We start from the raw sequence: 14,375 nt of genomic DNA on the forward strand, positions 1-14,375 counted from the left end.
ACGACATTTCCTGGCAGCTGGGTTTTCCATGGGTTTCAAGTTTGGGGAAAAGACGCACAGACCACAAATGAATCTTCTAAACTCTATTTGGAACTTAAAACATTTGGAACTGACAAAATCTCCCCAGAGACAAGGCCCTGAGCACAGAGTCTGTCTCCACCATGAAGTTTCACATTAACTCTACACAACAGAATCAGCAACAAGTGATCTTTGGCACTAGAACAGATAATTCTTTAGCTGTTCACACAATATCTGAACTCTAAACACATGACATTAGATGACTGAATAAAAAAGCTAATGTCTTTACATTTAAATTATTTTAAAGAGTTGGAAGTCCTAGCTAAGTTTTTCAGAATTAATATGCAAATCTTATTTAACACTTAGTGCCTGAGGTAGAGGGTTCCATAAGTTTATTAAAGAAAACACAACTGAGAGCACAATGACAAAAACATCTTCAACCCTGGAAGCATACAGCCATGTGTCTTTGCCTGGTTCAACAAAAAACCACTAGACCCCGAAACGCAGAATTCCTTTTTATTTCTGGAGTAGTTTTACACTGGAGTAAAACTCTTTATTTGGGCTCCTGAATTTTGGAATACTATAGATTGCGTCTTTAAAAAATAGGAATATTAAGGGAGAATGTGCACGAACTCAAGCCAGTTAACATCATTAAAAACAACAACAAAACAACTACATTAGGGACAACAGCAAATAAAATTTTTTAAGTTCTCCATAATGTATGGCCAGAATGAGTGACAGGCATGTGATTCAACCCAATGATTTGAACATTTGATGGTGATTGTGAATTATTAAAGATTTATGATACATAAAACCAAACTCACTGCTGTCGAGTTGATTCCAACTCATAGAGAACCTACAGGACAGAGTGGAACTGCCCCATAGGGCTTCAGAGGCTATAAATCTTTAGGAAGCAGATTGCCATGTCTTTCTCCCAAAAAGCCGCTGATGGGTTCTAACCACTGCACCACCAGGACTCTCTTTATGATACATAGGTGAGTTGAAATTTTATTTCCACACACTGTACTTTGTAGGCCCAGTTATAGTAAGTCTACGACAGAGGCTTTGCTACTTTCAGATGGTAAGACTCTTCATGGGATTTCATGATTTTAAGATGATAAAAGACGCCACATACTTCTTTAGGATCTCAGAAGAATCAAGATTCCCTTCGCAAATTCCTAATCTCCAAAAACATAAAACAGCTTTAGGTAGGTTTCACTTAAATGCCTATTTGATCTAGTATCTGGAAGCTTTCAATCAAAATGACCAGCACCTGTGTATCTTTGACTTCAGGTCCTTTTCTCCACGGCCAGGTAAACCCTTTCATCTACAAATAGACATTTCTTGAAGTAGATTCAAGTATAACATACATGCCTTTTATTGAAGCCTGGCAGGCCAAAATTTTCTCATAAACTATAGATGCTATTTTTAGAAGCAGCTTGTCTCTTAAATGAGACAAAAAGCATAAAGGCATGGGCACTTAGAAGCTTAATGGGTTTAAATCATAGGTATGACTAATAGGAATAACATTTAAGTTCATTCTTGCTATAGACCCCTTAGAGTAAGTATTCTAAACAAGTGTTCTAAGCACTGAAGGACATCTCACTACCATCACACAGTTCTTTCACCTAGTATTTTGAAGCTCCAATTTCAGACAAATGACCAATAATAACAGGTAGTCTTTTATCACCTTTTACCAGATGCTCTCTCTAACTGCTTCATAACACCTCAGAGCTAAGTGGCTTCTGAAACTTGAAAAAGGTGATCTGCCTAATTTCATGCCATAAAGAAATGAGAGCAGAGGTACCTAATGTTGATTTTTTCCCTTTAAAGATATAAGTGCCCCTCTAAAAAACACATGTGGGATGATTCCTAAATTGTGAGAACCATTTTCTGGCGGTAAAGTTCACTTTTATCTAGAGTAAGGAATTCTATAATCATTAGTCAAGGAAATCCTCAACACAGCTGACTCTTTAAAATGAACAAAAACAGAAACAGATGAAACTAAGTCATATGCAAAGACAAAGCCACAAAACAAACATTAATATTAGGGGAAAATGTTACCTAATTTTCCCCTCAAATTTGAAGGAAAAAAACACCTGTTCCTTTTACAAATGTCTTCTGAATAACGGATTTTAATAAAGAAGAGCAAAGGACACTCTGCATTAGAATAAATCCAACAGCATGTTAAGGAACACACACATGCTGTTGATCATATCCTGATTCTGGCATGTGAAGGACTAAGCACTCAACTTCTATTAAGAGGAGAAGCAAATGCCATATGACAGTACATGTCTTACATGGCAATTCAAAACAATGTAAGTGATTCTGATTGGGGAAAAAAAAACACCTGCCAACAGATTTTTGTACAAATACCCGCAAGTTTCAGAACCATACCTGAACAACATTTTTACAGATTCACTGTTTAATGTTTATGCTAGACACTGACAAGGCCATTTTCTTAATGTAGGTCCATGGCATGTCATTAGAGGAAAACGGCTTTGGCAAACGCATATGTTCAAAGGCTGAAAGAAAAGTACTAAGCAGGCAGTGAGAGTTGGGAAATCCATGTCATAATTAAAACTTAAGCAAGAGGGTAAAAAATAGAAGGGGGAAAAAAAAAGAACTATGAATATGCACACGGCAAGGTGACTCAGAATATTTTTCTTTATATTTTAAGAAGTTGAAGAATTTTCCAGACACAAAAGAGAAAATTCTCATCAGAACAGGCCATGATGGAACACCAGGGGCCCTGTGTAGAAACTAAGGGAATGCTTCTGGCACCAAATGTCTTTGCCTGGGTCTCCCTAGCATTTCTGCCTGACTCTTCTCCTCTCCATCACTTTCAAATTCCCAACCTTTCTGCTGGCGAAGCCACTCTGTTCTCCTTCAGGCTCTGAAAAGTGGGACCCAAGTGTATGTGTTATCTTTTGTCTTTCAATTAAGACATTTGCTTGAAGCTCTAGAGATATATGAATTAATTGGTAGTTCTTTATCTGGGCTAGGCTTACGTGCTTAAGATCTTGCCTGTTTTCTTAGAATTATTATAGAAATTTCCTTATTAAACATCTGGTTTGAGGGGAACTGTGCATGTCTATTAGCCAACCCATGATACGTATGTCATCTAAAGTTTTCCCTTCAGTCTCACCTGAGTTTAATTTTACTTAAGATGTTTATAGATCCTGAGGAGCCTCTCTCTAAACAAAAATTTAAAGAAAAGGAAAATAAAGGTAAATAAATGGATGGAAGATAAGCTTAGTGTCTCCACCATTGGCGAGGCAGCGAGATGCAATGGAGAAACAAAAACAAATCAAAAGAAAAAATAAAACCACACAAAAGATTCTGTGCTAGGATTATCCTGAATAATGAAGAACTGATATTTTAAAATTAAGACATAAAAAAATAGTTTTAGAATTTCAAAGATAGAAGTGGTTTGCAATAATCTTCTGTTGAATAAGAGTGAGACACTCAAAATGATCCCTGGTAGCACAAAGGCCCCGTTTAAACTCTTACCAAGCTATTACCCAGAAGCTCACAAATTATAAGACAATGTGAGCATGACTGGAGAGCAAAGCTTTCCAACATAGTACTGTGAGGTTGAAAATGGTAATTAAATACTGTAACTTATGAGTGTCATGTGAATATTCATGTTTGTCACTGACAAGTAGATATGTCCACAGGGAATAAATACAAAAATCCTCCTCAGGTCTATTTACGGGCAGGATCCCAGATCAGACTGGCCTCCCAGGCAGAAACCCACACTGGCACACTAAAAGTTCCACGGTAAATTATAAAAAATAAGGAATTTGAATTGAGGCCTTCTGCCACTTGCAGTACAAGTAGCTTTGAGTATTCTTAGCCTACAAGAAAATTTTTGCATTTTTAATGTTAACATATAAAACGAAAATATCCATCGTAGGCATCCTAACAAACCAGAGGCAGATTTCTGGATAAGAGACTTAAGGCAAATCCAACGGGTCCACAGTTATCTCTAAGCGTCCTATCAGGGCTCATTTCCAGGCTTGGCTTTGGTTTCTGATAAAGTTCAGCACCAACTCTAGTGAGGTTCTTACGCTGCTATCAGATTGGGAGGCTCCTTTGTGTGTCAATTTTTTGAAGCAACATAAATTACGTACACACCATCAAAACATATATTGGCAATGCTTGACATGTAAAGGAATCCTGCAGTGAATCATTTATCTCTTCTGAAAATATAAATAGGTTTTCGAGACTGGATACAAACTCTGAGCACATGAACTAGATTCAAAGATTTCTCAGGTAAAAGAGAATCTCAGCCTCATTCTAAGGTGGGCTTTCATTCCAAGGCTGAAGGCTGACGACTCCTTCTCTGTCTCCTTACGTACGTGAAACCTTCCCTGCAACACAAGAGGCACTTTTATTAAGTGAACCAACTATTAAAACTCTAAACGCAGAGCAGAATTTGCTGAACAGAGTAATCACACTAGCCTAACAGGCATTACCTGTAAGGATTTTTTTTTCCTTTAATATAAAAGTATAACTACAGCAGTCCAATGTACAAATACAAAAGAAAAAAGTTCTCATACTAAAAAATGTACCATAATACTGTACATACAAAAACTGTTCAACAAGAATGATTTAAATATATCTGTTCTTCTCCAGATCTGGAAGACACAAGTGTGTAGTTCTGCCACTGTATTATTGCTGAGAACATGTGCCCAGGAACACTGTGTTTCCCCCTCTGCGCCCCCTCATCCCAGTCCTGCCTCCAGAGGCCCCTGAGCTTGGATCATGAGCCAACAGCATCCCTGAAGATAACCAGAGCCAAATGTTTACTCAATGGAAGTCATTATTCAGTGAGCCGTTGCTTACCAGAAACTATGAAAAGCACAAATTTAAGTCCAGCCAAGATTAAATCCAGACGGAGGTCTTCACATCCCCTGATTTGCTACTGGCACTGCTTTTGTTGGACCCCACTTTGGCTCTTTTTTCCCGGGGACCGTGGGGATTGTTTTGGTGAGCATAGGCTTGGATTGCTAGATCCAAGCGTTCCTGAGCCATTCTGATCTCTCGTTGAAGAGTCTCCAGGTCAGCTGGGAGGTTTTCCTCATGGCTGCCATACTGCTGTTCCTGGGCAATGTTCGCCTTGTTTTGCTTGTAGGCAATCTTAGCATTGGACAGTTCGGTGTACTGCATTTGATCTGGTTTGACAACAATGTTATAGCCAGGGGGAGCAGATGGTGTATTCCAAGTGAAAGGATAATTATAAGCACCCGGATCTTCCAGTTCCCTCCTTTTACTGTTTAGTGAGTCTCGAATGGTCCCAAACCCTAAATGAAGCATCTCCCAAATGTTAAGCAATAGGCAAAGGCCTGTAACACCATACATTATCAGAAGGAAGATGGTCTTCTCAGTAGGTCTAGAAATAAAGCAGTCTATCTTATGTGGGCACGGAAGTCTGCTACACACATAAAATGGGTGGACTTGGAAGCCATACAGAAAATACTGCCCTATCAGAAAACCCACCTCAAACACCGTCCTTGCTAGCAACTGCAGCACATAGATTTTCATGAGTCCATCCTCCCGAATCTGCCGTCGGCCATCATGCTTGGGTTTAGGCTGGCTGTGCTCTTTATTTTCTTTTTCACTTTCTAATTCCATTTCTGGGTACATCATGGGGTCCTCTTCATGGTCCTCTTCTGTTTCTTCCAGAGCCCGGTGCTGTTTCCAACGCATGGCATAGGGTCTGCTCCGAGCTGCCTTCTTGTCTGCTGCACCGTGCTCCATTTTGGCAATCTTATGAATGGCGTAGCCCAAGTACATCACCGACGGGGTTGCCACCAGGATGATCTGGAACACCCAGAAGCGCACATGGGAGAGGGGTGCAAAGGCATCGTAGCAGACATTCTCACAGCCTGGCTGCTCTGTGTTGCATACGAATTTGCTTTGCTCGTCATAATAGATGGACTCTCCTCCTACTGCTGTGAGGACAATCCGGAAGACAATCAAAATGGTGAGCCAGATCTTCCCCACAAAGGTGGAGTGGTTGTGGATCTCCTCTAGCAGACGGGTCAGGAAGCTCCAGCTCATGGTGATTGAATTGATTTGTTCTGATAAAAACGGAAAAACACCAAAGGAAAATCAACAAATATTAAAACTATGACTATTTTTTTATTTATATCTCTAGGAACCACTTCTCAACTTACTTAAAATCTAAACTCAAGGCTCATGTTGGAACAAATATTCCAATATGAAAAATAAGGTACAAGTGTATGTAGCTCTTCCACCCAGTCAAGGCAAGTCCATCACTGAGAACATAAAGGGAAAGTTTGGGTTGGACTTCACTGTGAAGAGGTAGCTTACCTTATAACGCTGTTTAGGAAACGCTTACATTTTGGAACGTGTAACAGACTGTTAAAGGGAATTAGGAGATGGTACGGCTGCAAATAGCTGGTAGCAATCACGAACCAAAACAAAAGATAGAAAGGAACTAAGAAGATACTCATTTCCTAGCTAGGCTGCATAACAGCAGATTCTAGGATTCTGATTTTGCTTAAAAGCCTAGAGTGAAATCTCTTGCAACAAACAGTATTACCTTTTTACTATATAACAAAATTTACAAATTATATTTCTGTATTTACGGTAGGTATTAAAAAATGTTTGCCAAATTGAACTATGAGGATAGTTAAGTCCAAGCACTAGGCAAATCCATTTAAAACAACATCTGAAAGAATAGTTTTATTCTGAAAATCTCAGATCTATGTCCCGAACCCTGGTAAAAACTATCTAAATGAGGTAATGTACATAAAACCCCAAATACAACCCCAACACAAAGTACACTTAGCTTTTTTTTTCCTTCTCTTCCTCCCTCTCCCAGTGTATTTCTGCAGATCACAGGTAATTTATCAGCACCACCAAGTCAGTTTAAACACACTTTACCTGTTATCCAGAATTTCTGTTACCCAAAAATTTCTTAGAGAACTGATGTTTTGCTTGTAACTCTTCCAGGTTCCTTCTGGAAGGGAGAAAGGAAAAAAAAAAAAAAAAAAATGCAGGCCATAAGCTTCATCCCACAGAAAATAATGAATCACCAAAATGCCATTTTCAGGAAGAAACAAAGTTTTCTATGTACCACAAGAATAACAGAATGAGATGGAAACAGGCTTGAGTCTGAACACCGTTTTCTCCTCCTAATACGTGCAGTAGGAAAAACTACGTAACAGTGACTTAAAGATTCTTAAGTCATTATAGTCTAAGAATATATGACAGGAAGATGAGTCACTGGTGAAAATACGAAGCAGATGAACTTTGGCACCTATACAAAAAACCAAAAAAAAAAAAAAAAGTCCGAGCTAATTTAAACCAGGGTCACTAAAGGCCTTGTGAAAACCTTCACCCTGAGTGCTCTACTCCCGCCCTATTCCGTAGAGCAGCCAAAACTTCTGTGAGCAGCCAACCAGGAGCAAGCTGTTTAGCTAAAACGCCCAACAGCTGGCTCTCAGTCACTGGGACACCCTCTCCACAGGAGGTGATTTATAGATTTAACTGCTCACAAAAATCACAGAAATAAAACACCTGCATTTTTACTGTGATAACAAAAACTCCAGGAAGAATTATTGTTCATTACCAAGTTCTAATAATTTTGAATTGCTAAGCGGACAAGATTTATCCATACTGTGCCAACTTTGTTCATTTACTATCAATTAATTTAACAAATTTAAAACAGTTCCTGAGTGATATGTGCTCACAGTAGTTTTATTTAAAAGTTTTTTAAAGATACAGAGAATAAAACTGAACAATTTCCAAAAGGTCAATAAGGAAGTAAGGAGAAAAAAGAAGTGCAGGTTTCGAGCCCAAGAGACAGAAAGGGCCACATGAACCAGCGACAACATCATCCTGAGACCAGAAGAACTAGATGGTGCCCAGCTACAACCGATGAGTGCCCTGACAGGGAACACAACAGAGAACCCCTGAGGGAGCAGGAGAGCACTGGGATGCAGATCCCAAATTCTCGTTAAGACCAGACTTAATGGTCTGAGACTGGAAGGACCCCGGTGGTCATGGCCCCCAGACCTTCTGTTGCCCCAGGAGAGGAACCATTCCTGAAGCCAACTCTTCAGACAGGGATTGGACTGGACAATGGGTTGGAGAGGGATGCTGATATGAGGAGTGAGCTTCTTGGATCAGGTGGACACTTGAGACTATGTTGGCATCTCCTGCCTGGAGGGGAGATGAGAGGGTGGAGGGGGTTAGAAGCTGGCGAAAAGAACATGAAAAAAGAGAGTGGAGGGAGAGAGCAGGCTGTCTCATTAGGGGGAGAGTAACTGGGAGTGTGTAGCAAGGTGTATATGGGTTTTTGTGTGAGAGACTGACTTGATTTGTAAACTTTCACTTAAAGCACAATAAAAATCATTAAAAAAAAAAAAAGTGTAGGTTTCTATATAATATGTAGGTGTCACAATTAACATACATAGAATCTGACCACACAAAGATCTCATCAAATGACTCAGGGCTTTGAGCTGGTTCTAACAAGCATGTCAAACAAGTTCCCAGGTGATGCTAATGCTGCTGGCTGGGGACTAGTTCTGAGAACCACTAGTAGAGCAGTGGTTCTCAAATCTTATCATGCATTAGAATCACCTGGGGGTCTTGTTAAACTGTAGATTCTGATTCAGTATATCTGGGGTGGAAATGAAAATTCTCAGCAGGGGATCAAACTGGAACCAGTTTAAGGCCCTACATGACTTAAGTCAATTCCCATTTCCAGGCCTGATCTCTAACTGAGCTTATCACTTCTCTTGCTGAATACACAACAGTTATAAAAACCACAAAATAAGTAGTATGCAATCATTAATGAGGTAAGCCAGATTTCCAACACAAAACTCCATGATTTACACCCACAAGTTCCCTGCAGGCTCAGATTTCCCCCAAACTACCACATTTAAAGCATTTCTTCCAAGGCCTGAAATTCTATTTGTCCCGATAAGTCAAAATCATGAAAATGAAATTGCTTATTAGTTAGGAAACTGATATTCTACATCTTCATCCCCACCGTAAAACAGGTGGATATCGTTTTAATAATTATTGCTATGAAAGAACTTCAACAGTTCAGCATCTCATACTGAACTGAAAACCCAACTATTCTGAGGGATTGGTGATAAACTCTTCAAAGCGTATGTATGTTATAAAGTAGCCATTTTAACACACTCAGAATTATGGATTGTGTACCTGGTTTTCCACAGGCATTCCTAAGAGCCACAGCACCTTATGCCTCTACCCTGAAGAGTCTCTGGAATGGGTATCCCTACAGTCGGTGCTTTTGGCCACAAATGTTCTAAGGAGAGAAGGGAACATCTGGATACTTGGTTCTTGGGACGCTGGAGGTACATGGATTATTTTGTTTTCTTCCTCTTAATATCATTTTATTGTGAAACAAATATAACTTAAAAGAAACAAAAAACCCACAATCACAGCTCCTTAAAAATGTTTTGGTTTCCCATATTTCCTTCCAGTCTCTGTTCATACAAATACTCTTTCCAAGTGGTAAAATGGCACTAATTTACAAAGCTGCTTAGCAGTGAAATAAATTGTCTTGCATTTGTTTACTATTCATATTTCTTTTTGTATAAAAGTGTTTAGTTACTTAATTCCAGCATCGCATAAAATGGGTGGCAGGCATTTTCTTCCTAAAAAAGAACAATCATGAGCTTCCTAAAATGAATGGCAGCATCACTACTGCTTTGATCTACTTAGGAGTCAGTAGGTTTTTCTTAAATACTCTTCCCTTTCCAAATCTCATTCTGCTCTTTCCAAGTGCCCATTCTTGCTCTCAGTGGAATGTCAAATAATCCCTGGATGATGGCTCTGATATGGGAAACATTTCCAAAATATCCATCCATTCTCTAGGCAACTTCAGTTCCCCATCTCATACACACACACTACAGCTATGCATTAACGAATTATCAAGAGAATAGCTAAAAAATGTCAGAGTGCACTGCTCAACCGGTGTGTGTGTGTGTGTGTGTGTGTGTGTGTGTGTGCATAAAATCATTTCAAGAGGAAAAGTAGAATGAACAGAGTGGTGAATTCTGGAATTAACATTTTGAAGCAGAATGTGACATTGCCAATTTGGCCTCGTTGTGGAGGAAAGCTAGTTCTTGCTCCAAAGAAGTTCCCTTCCTTCCAAACCATCATTTTGCTCTGCTATCAAGAGCCAAAAAGGAGCCCCGGTGGTGCACTGGTTCAGCGCTTGGCTGCTAACCGAAAGGCTGACGGTTCAAACTTACCAGCTGTTCTGCGGGAGAAAGATGTGGCAGTCTGCTTTTGTAAAGATTTACAGCCTAGGAAACCCTATGGGGCAGTTCACTCTGTCCCACAGGGTCACTATGAGTCAGAAGCCACTAGATGGCTATGGTTTGGTTTGGTATCAAGAGCCTAAGATTCTGGACACAGTTCTAACTTTTCTGCTTCTGCAAATAGACTTGGTTATAGAGGAGGAGGTGAAAGTGTATAATTCACCTGTGGATTGCTCTCATGAAAAAAAAAAAAAATTTTTTTTTTTTTTTTTTTGTGCTTTAAGTCAAAGTTTACAGCTCAAGTTAATTTTCATTCAAAAATTTATACACATATTATTTTGGGACATTGGCTGCAATCCCCACAATGTGACAGCACACTCCTCCTTTCCACTCCAGGTTCCCTGTGTCCATTTGACCAGTTCCCTTCCTGCCTTCTCATCCTGCTTTTGGACAGGAGCTGCCCATTTGGTCTCATATATCTGACTGAACTAAGTACATCCCTCACGTATATTATTTTTTGTTTTATAGTCCTGTCTATTCTTTGTCTAAAGGGTGCGCTTTGGGAATGGTTTCAATTCTGGGTTGACAGAGCATCTGGGGGCCGTAGTTTCAGGAGTTCCTCCAGTCTCTGTCAGACCATTAAGTCTGGTCTTTTTAAGTGAATTTGAATTCTGTTCTACATTTTTCTCCTGCTCCGTCCGGGACCCTCTGTTGTGCTCCCTGTCAGGGTGGTCAATGGTGGTAGCTGGGCATCAACTAGTTCTTCCGGTTTCAGGTTGGTGAAGTCTGGTTCATTTGCTCCTTTAGTCCTTTGGGCTAGTATTTTCCTTGGGTCTTTGGTTTTCTTCATTCTCCTTTGCTCCAAGTGGGATGGGACCAATAGATGTATCTTAGATGGCTGCTTGCAAGCTTTTAAGACCCTGAACACTACTCACCAAAGTGGGATGTAGGACATTCTCTTTATAAACTATATTATGCCAATTGACCTAGATATCCCCCAAAACTATGGTCCCCAGGTCCCAGCCCCAGCTACTCTGTCCCTCAAAGTGTTTGGATGTGTCTAGGAAATTTCTTTGCTCTTCTTTGGTCCAGTTGTGATAGCTTCCCCTGTATTGTGTTTTATCCTTCCCTTCACTGAAGTTGATCCTTGTCTATTACCTAGTTAGTGATCTCCCTCTCCCTCCCCCCCTACCCTCATAACCATCAAAGAATGCTTTTTTCTGTGTTTAAACCTTTTCTTGAGTTCTTATAATAGTGGTCTCATATAATATTTGTCCTTTTGTGATTGCCTTATTTCACTCAGCATAATGCCTTCCAGATTCATCCATGTTGTGAGCTGTTTCGTGGATTCATCATTGTTCTTTATCATTACATAGTATTCCACTGTGCATATGTACCATAAATTATTTATCTATTCCTCTGTTGATGGGCATTTAGGTTGTTTCCATCTTTTTGCTATTGTGAACAGTGCTGCAATGAACATAGGTGTGCCTATGTCTACTTGTGTCATGGCTCTTACTTCTCTTGGGTATATTTCTAGGAGTGGAATTGCTGGATCATATGGTATTTCTATTTCTAGCTTTTTAAGAAATGGAGCTTCCTTAAAAAAAAAAAAATTTCTTTTCTGAAACCCATCTATGAATGGAAAAGGGCATGGGAGCATGTGACAAGGTGGTAGGGACAAGAGGGGGAAGGGCAAACACCTGAATGCCTTTTGCATTAGGAAAGCCCCAATTATTTACATGCTTTTACACTTAATATCTTTGTGAATGTATCCTTTATGCTTTGGTTGAATTAATCTATAAGTAAATTCTAAATGCTAGGAAGTAAATTCTAGCAAGCAGGATTACGAGGCCACAGGAAATGTAAACCTCCATGGTTCTTGCTTGGTATTGTCATTCGACTTGCCAAAAACTTACAATGCCACCAGCAATGAATTCTAACAACTTCATCTCAACCTTGTCAGCATTGTCTGCTAAGCTATTTTACTAGATGCAAAATGGTGTTTCAAAATTATGTCAATGTGTATGTCTTCAATAGTAAGGGATACACTTTTCTCCATGTTCTCCCTCTTTGTGAATTGTTTGTCTAAACTTTTGCCCATCTATCTGAGGAAGTACTCTTAATAACAATGCAGGCATTAAAAATTTGACATTTGATATAAATACCTTCTTGATTTATGGCCATCCTTTAAATTTTATTACCTTTATATAGTTACATCAATGTCTTGAATAAATTCAAAGGTAAGAAAGCTATTCTTTCTAGAATGGCTTTTTTAAAAGAGGATACTGTAATTCATAGTAGTCCACAATTTAAAAAAATTCACATTAAAAAAAAAAAAATCCCACACACTGAACTAAGTCATGTTGGCTTATATAACATTTATTGGACATAAATCAAATGTTCTATTTTTAGTCTATTTTCCAAATAACTACAGTTATAAATCTACCATGTCTTGTAATAGAAAACAGCATTTTAAAAATTAGCTGGTATGAACCTGGTAATAAATTCTATAATTCCACTCTGAAATTCTTTGTATTTGAAGAATGTTCTATGAGCTGTCTAACAGGATCAAATCAAAATTTACTGTATTTTTTCTGTAAAGCAGAGATCATAGGACTTTTGTGAGGATTAAAGCACATTATTTGGTTTATCTCAGGAGGTAGATTTTATTACTAAACCCATTTTAAAGATGAGGAACTGTGATATAAACAGCCAGTCTTGCTCCAGAGCCTGGGCTTTGAACCACTGGCAAAAAAAAAGCACATTACAGATGGAACTCTATACAGGTTTCATATGAATGGAGAAGAGAGGGCCTCCTCAATTAATCTCTTCCCCAGGAACCCCATAACAACTTTTCATTCCAATAATATTAGCACTTATTCTATCAAAACAAAGCTAGTGGTACCGGTTTCTTCAGTAGAAGTATTAGCTTCTTGAGAGTAAAGCCCATGTTTTTAATTCTTTGCATCCCTAGCACCTAGTGTGCCACTCAGGACACAAAAGGCACTCAATAAATGTGTGCTATTTTATTTATTTATTTATTTATTTATTTATTTATTTATTTTTATAGTGAGCCCCGGTGGCGCAATGGTTAAGAGCTTGGATGCTAACCAAAAGTCAGCAGTTTGAATCCACCAGCTACTCCTTGGAAACTCTATCGGGCAGTTCTACCCTCTCCTATAGGGTTGCTATGAGTCAGAATTGACTCTTTGGCAACAGGTTTGGTCTTCTGGCTTGTATACTGAACTTCATATCTTGAATGAATTCATAGGAAGAGGAAAATGACACTAATGTAACCGTATTACCAGGCAGAATACAATGAATGGTACAAAAGAAGTACAAAACGTGAAAAAACATGGCGAAGGGAAAGGGATGAATTCCTATGGATTAAAAAGTATCAAGGCTAAAAAAAAGTATAAAGGTTTACTGCAGAATGCAAGTGAGTCTTTAAAGGACAGATGTGGTTTCACGAGGCAGAGTTGGGGTAGGAAATAGAGGCCAGGCAGAAGGAAAAAACTGTGAGTGAAAAACTGCTCAAGAAGTTCCTTAGACAAGCACATAAAGGAAGGTGTTTGGGAAGTAGTTGGAGAGGGCCTTAAGTAACACTGAAGAGCCTGAAATTAAAGCAGGTAAGTAAGTAATAAAAGGAGCAGATATGGAAGTCTGTTTCCATAAAGATTACAGCCTTGGAAACCCTATGGGGCAGGTTCTACTTTGTCCTATAGGGTCACTGAGTTGGAATCGACTCGACAGCAGTGGGTTCTGTTTTTTAAAGTACGTAATGGGGAGTCACTGGAGGTTTCAGAGCAATGTTCCTTAAATTCAGTTCCACAGACCATCTTCATCAGAATTATCTGGAATGTGTACTGAAAATACTGATTTCCAGGTCCTACCCATCCCAAACCAGGCCTAATTTAACCAATCTTCTACAGTCAGTCATTGAAGTTCTTTATAATATTATGTTATCATACTTTTATCTTTGTACAAATCCCCAACTCAGATTAAGGATAAATTTCTAGAAGGACTGTGGGGTCAACAGTTGTGTAAATTCTGAAAATATTTTGTGTTAATAAGAAAAAG

General features: G+C 39.0%; 1 protein-coding gene across 5 annotated transcripts in view; it reads right to left on the reverse strand.

Annotated features, from left to right (window-relative positions):
* Nucleotides 1-306: 306 nt before the first annotated feature.
* Nucleotides 307-14,375, reverse strand: part of GJC1 (gap junction protein gamma 1) — a 39,870-nt gene continuing 25,801 nt past the window's right edge. For 3 of the 5 annotated variants that reach the window (XM_049860847.1, XM_049860845.1, XM_049860846.1), the window contains exons 2-3: nucleotides 6,937-7,012; nucleotides 308-6,107 (exon numbers count right to left, since the gene is read on the reverse strand). In XM_049860847.1, the coding sequence (XP_049716804.1) occupies nucleotides 4,909-6,087 (1,179 nt within the window). In that variant the 5' untranslated portion in view covers nucleotides 6,088-6,107; nucleotides 6,937-7,012 and the 3' untranslated portion in view covers nucleotides 308-4,908. Of the gene's footprint in view, nucleotides 6,108-6,936; nucleotides 7,013-14,375 lie in introns of all 5 variants that reach the window. The other 2 variants (XM_049860844.1, XM_049860848.1) reach the window with 1 other exon arrangement.

This window comes from Elephas maximus, chromosome 19 (assembly GCF_024166365.1).
Source record: "Elephas maximus indicus isolate mEleMax1 chromosome 19, mEleMax1 primary haplotype, whole genome shotgun sequence".
NCBI lineage: Eukaryota > Metazoa > Chordata > Mammalia > Proboscidea > Elephantidae > Elephas > Elephas maximus.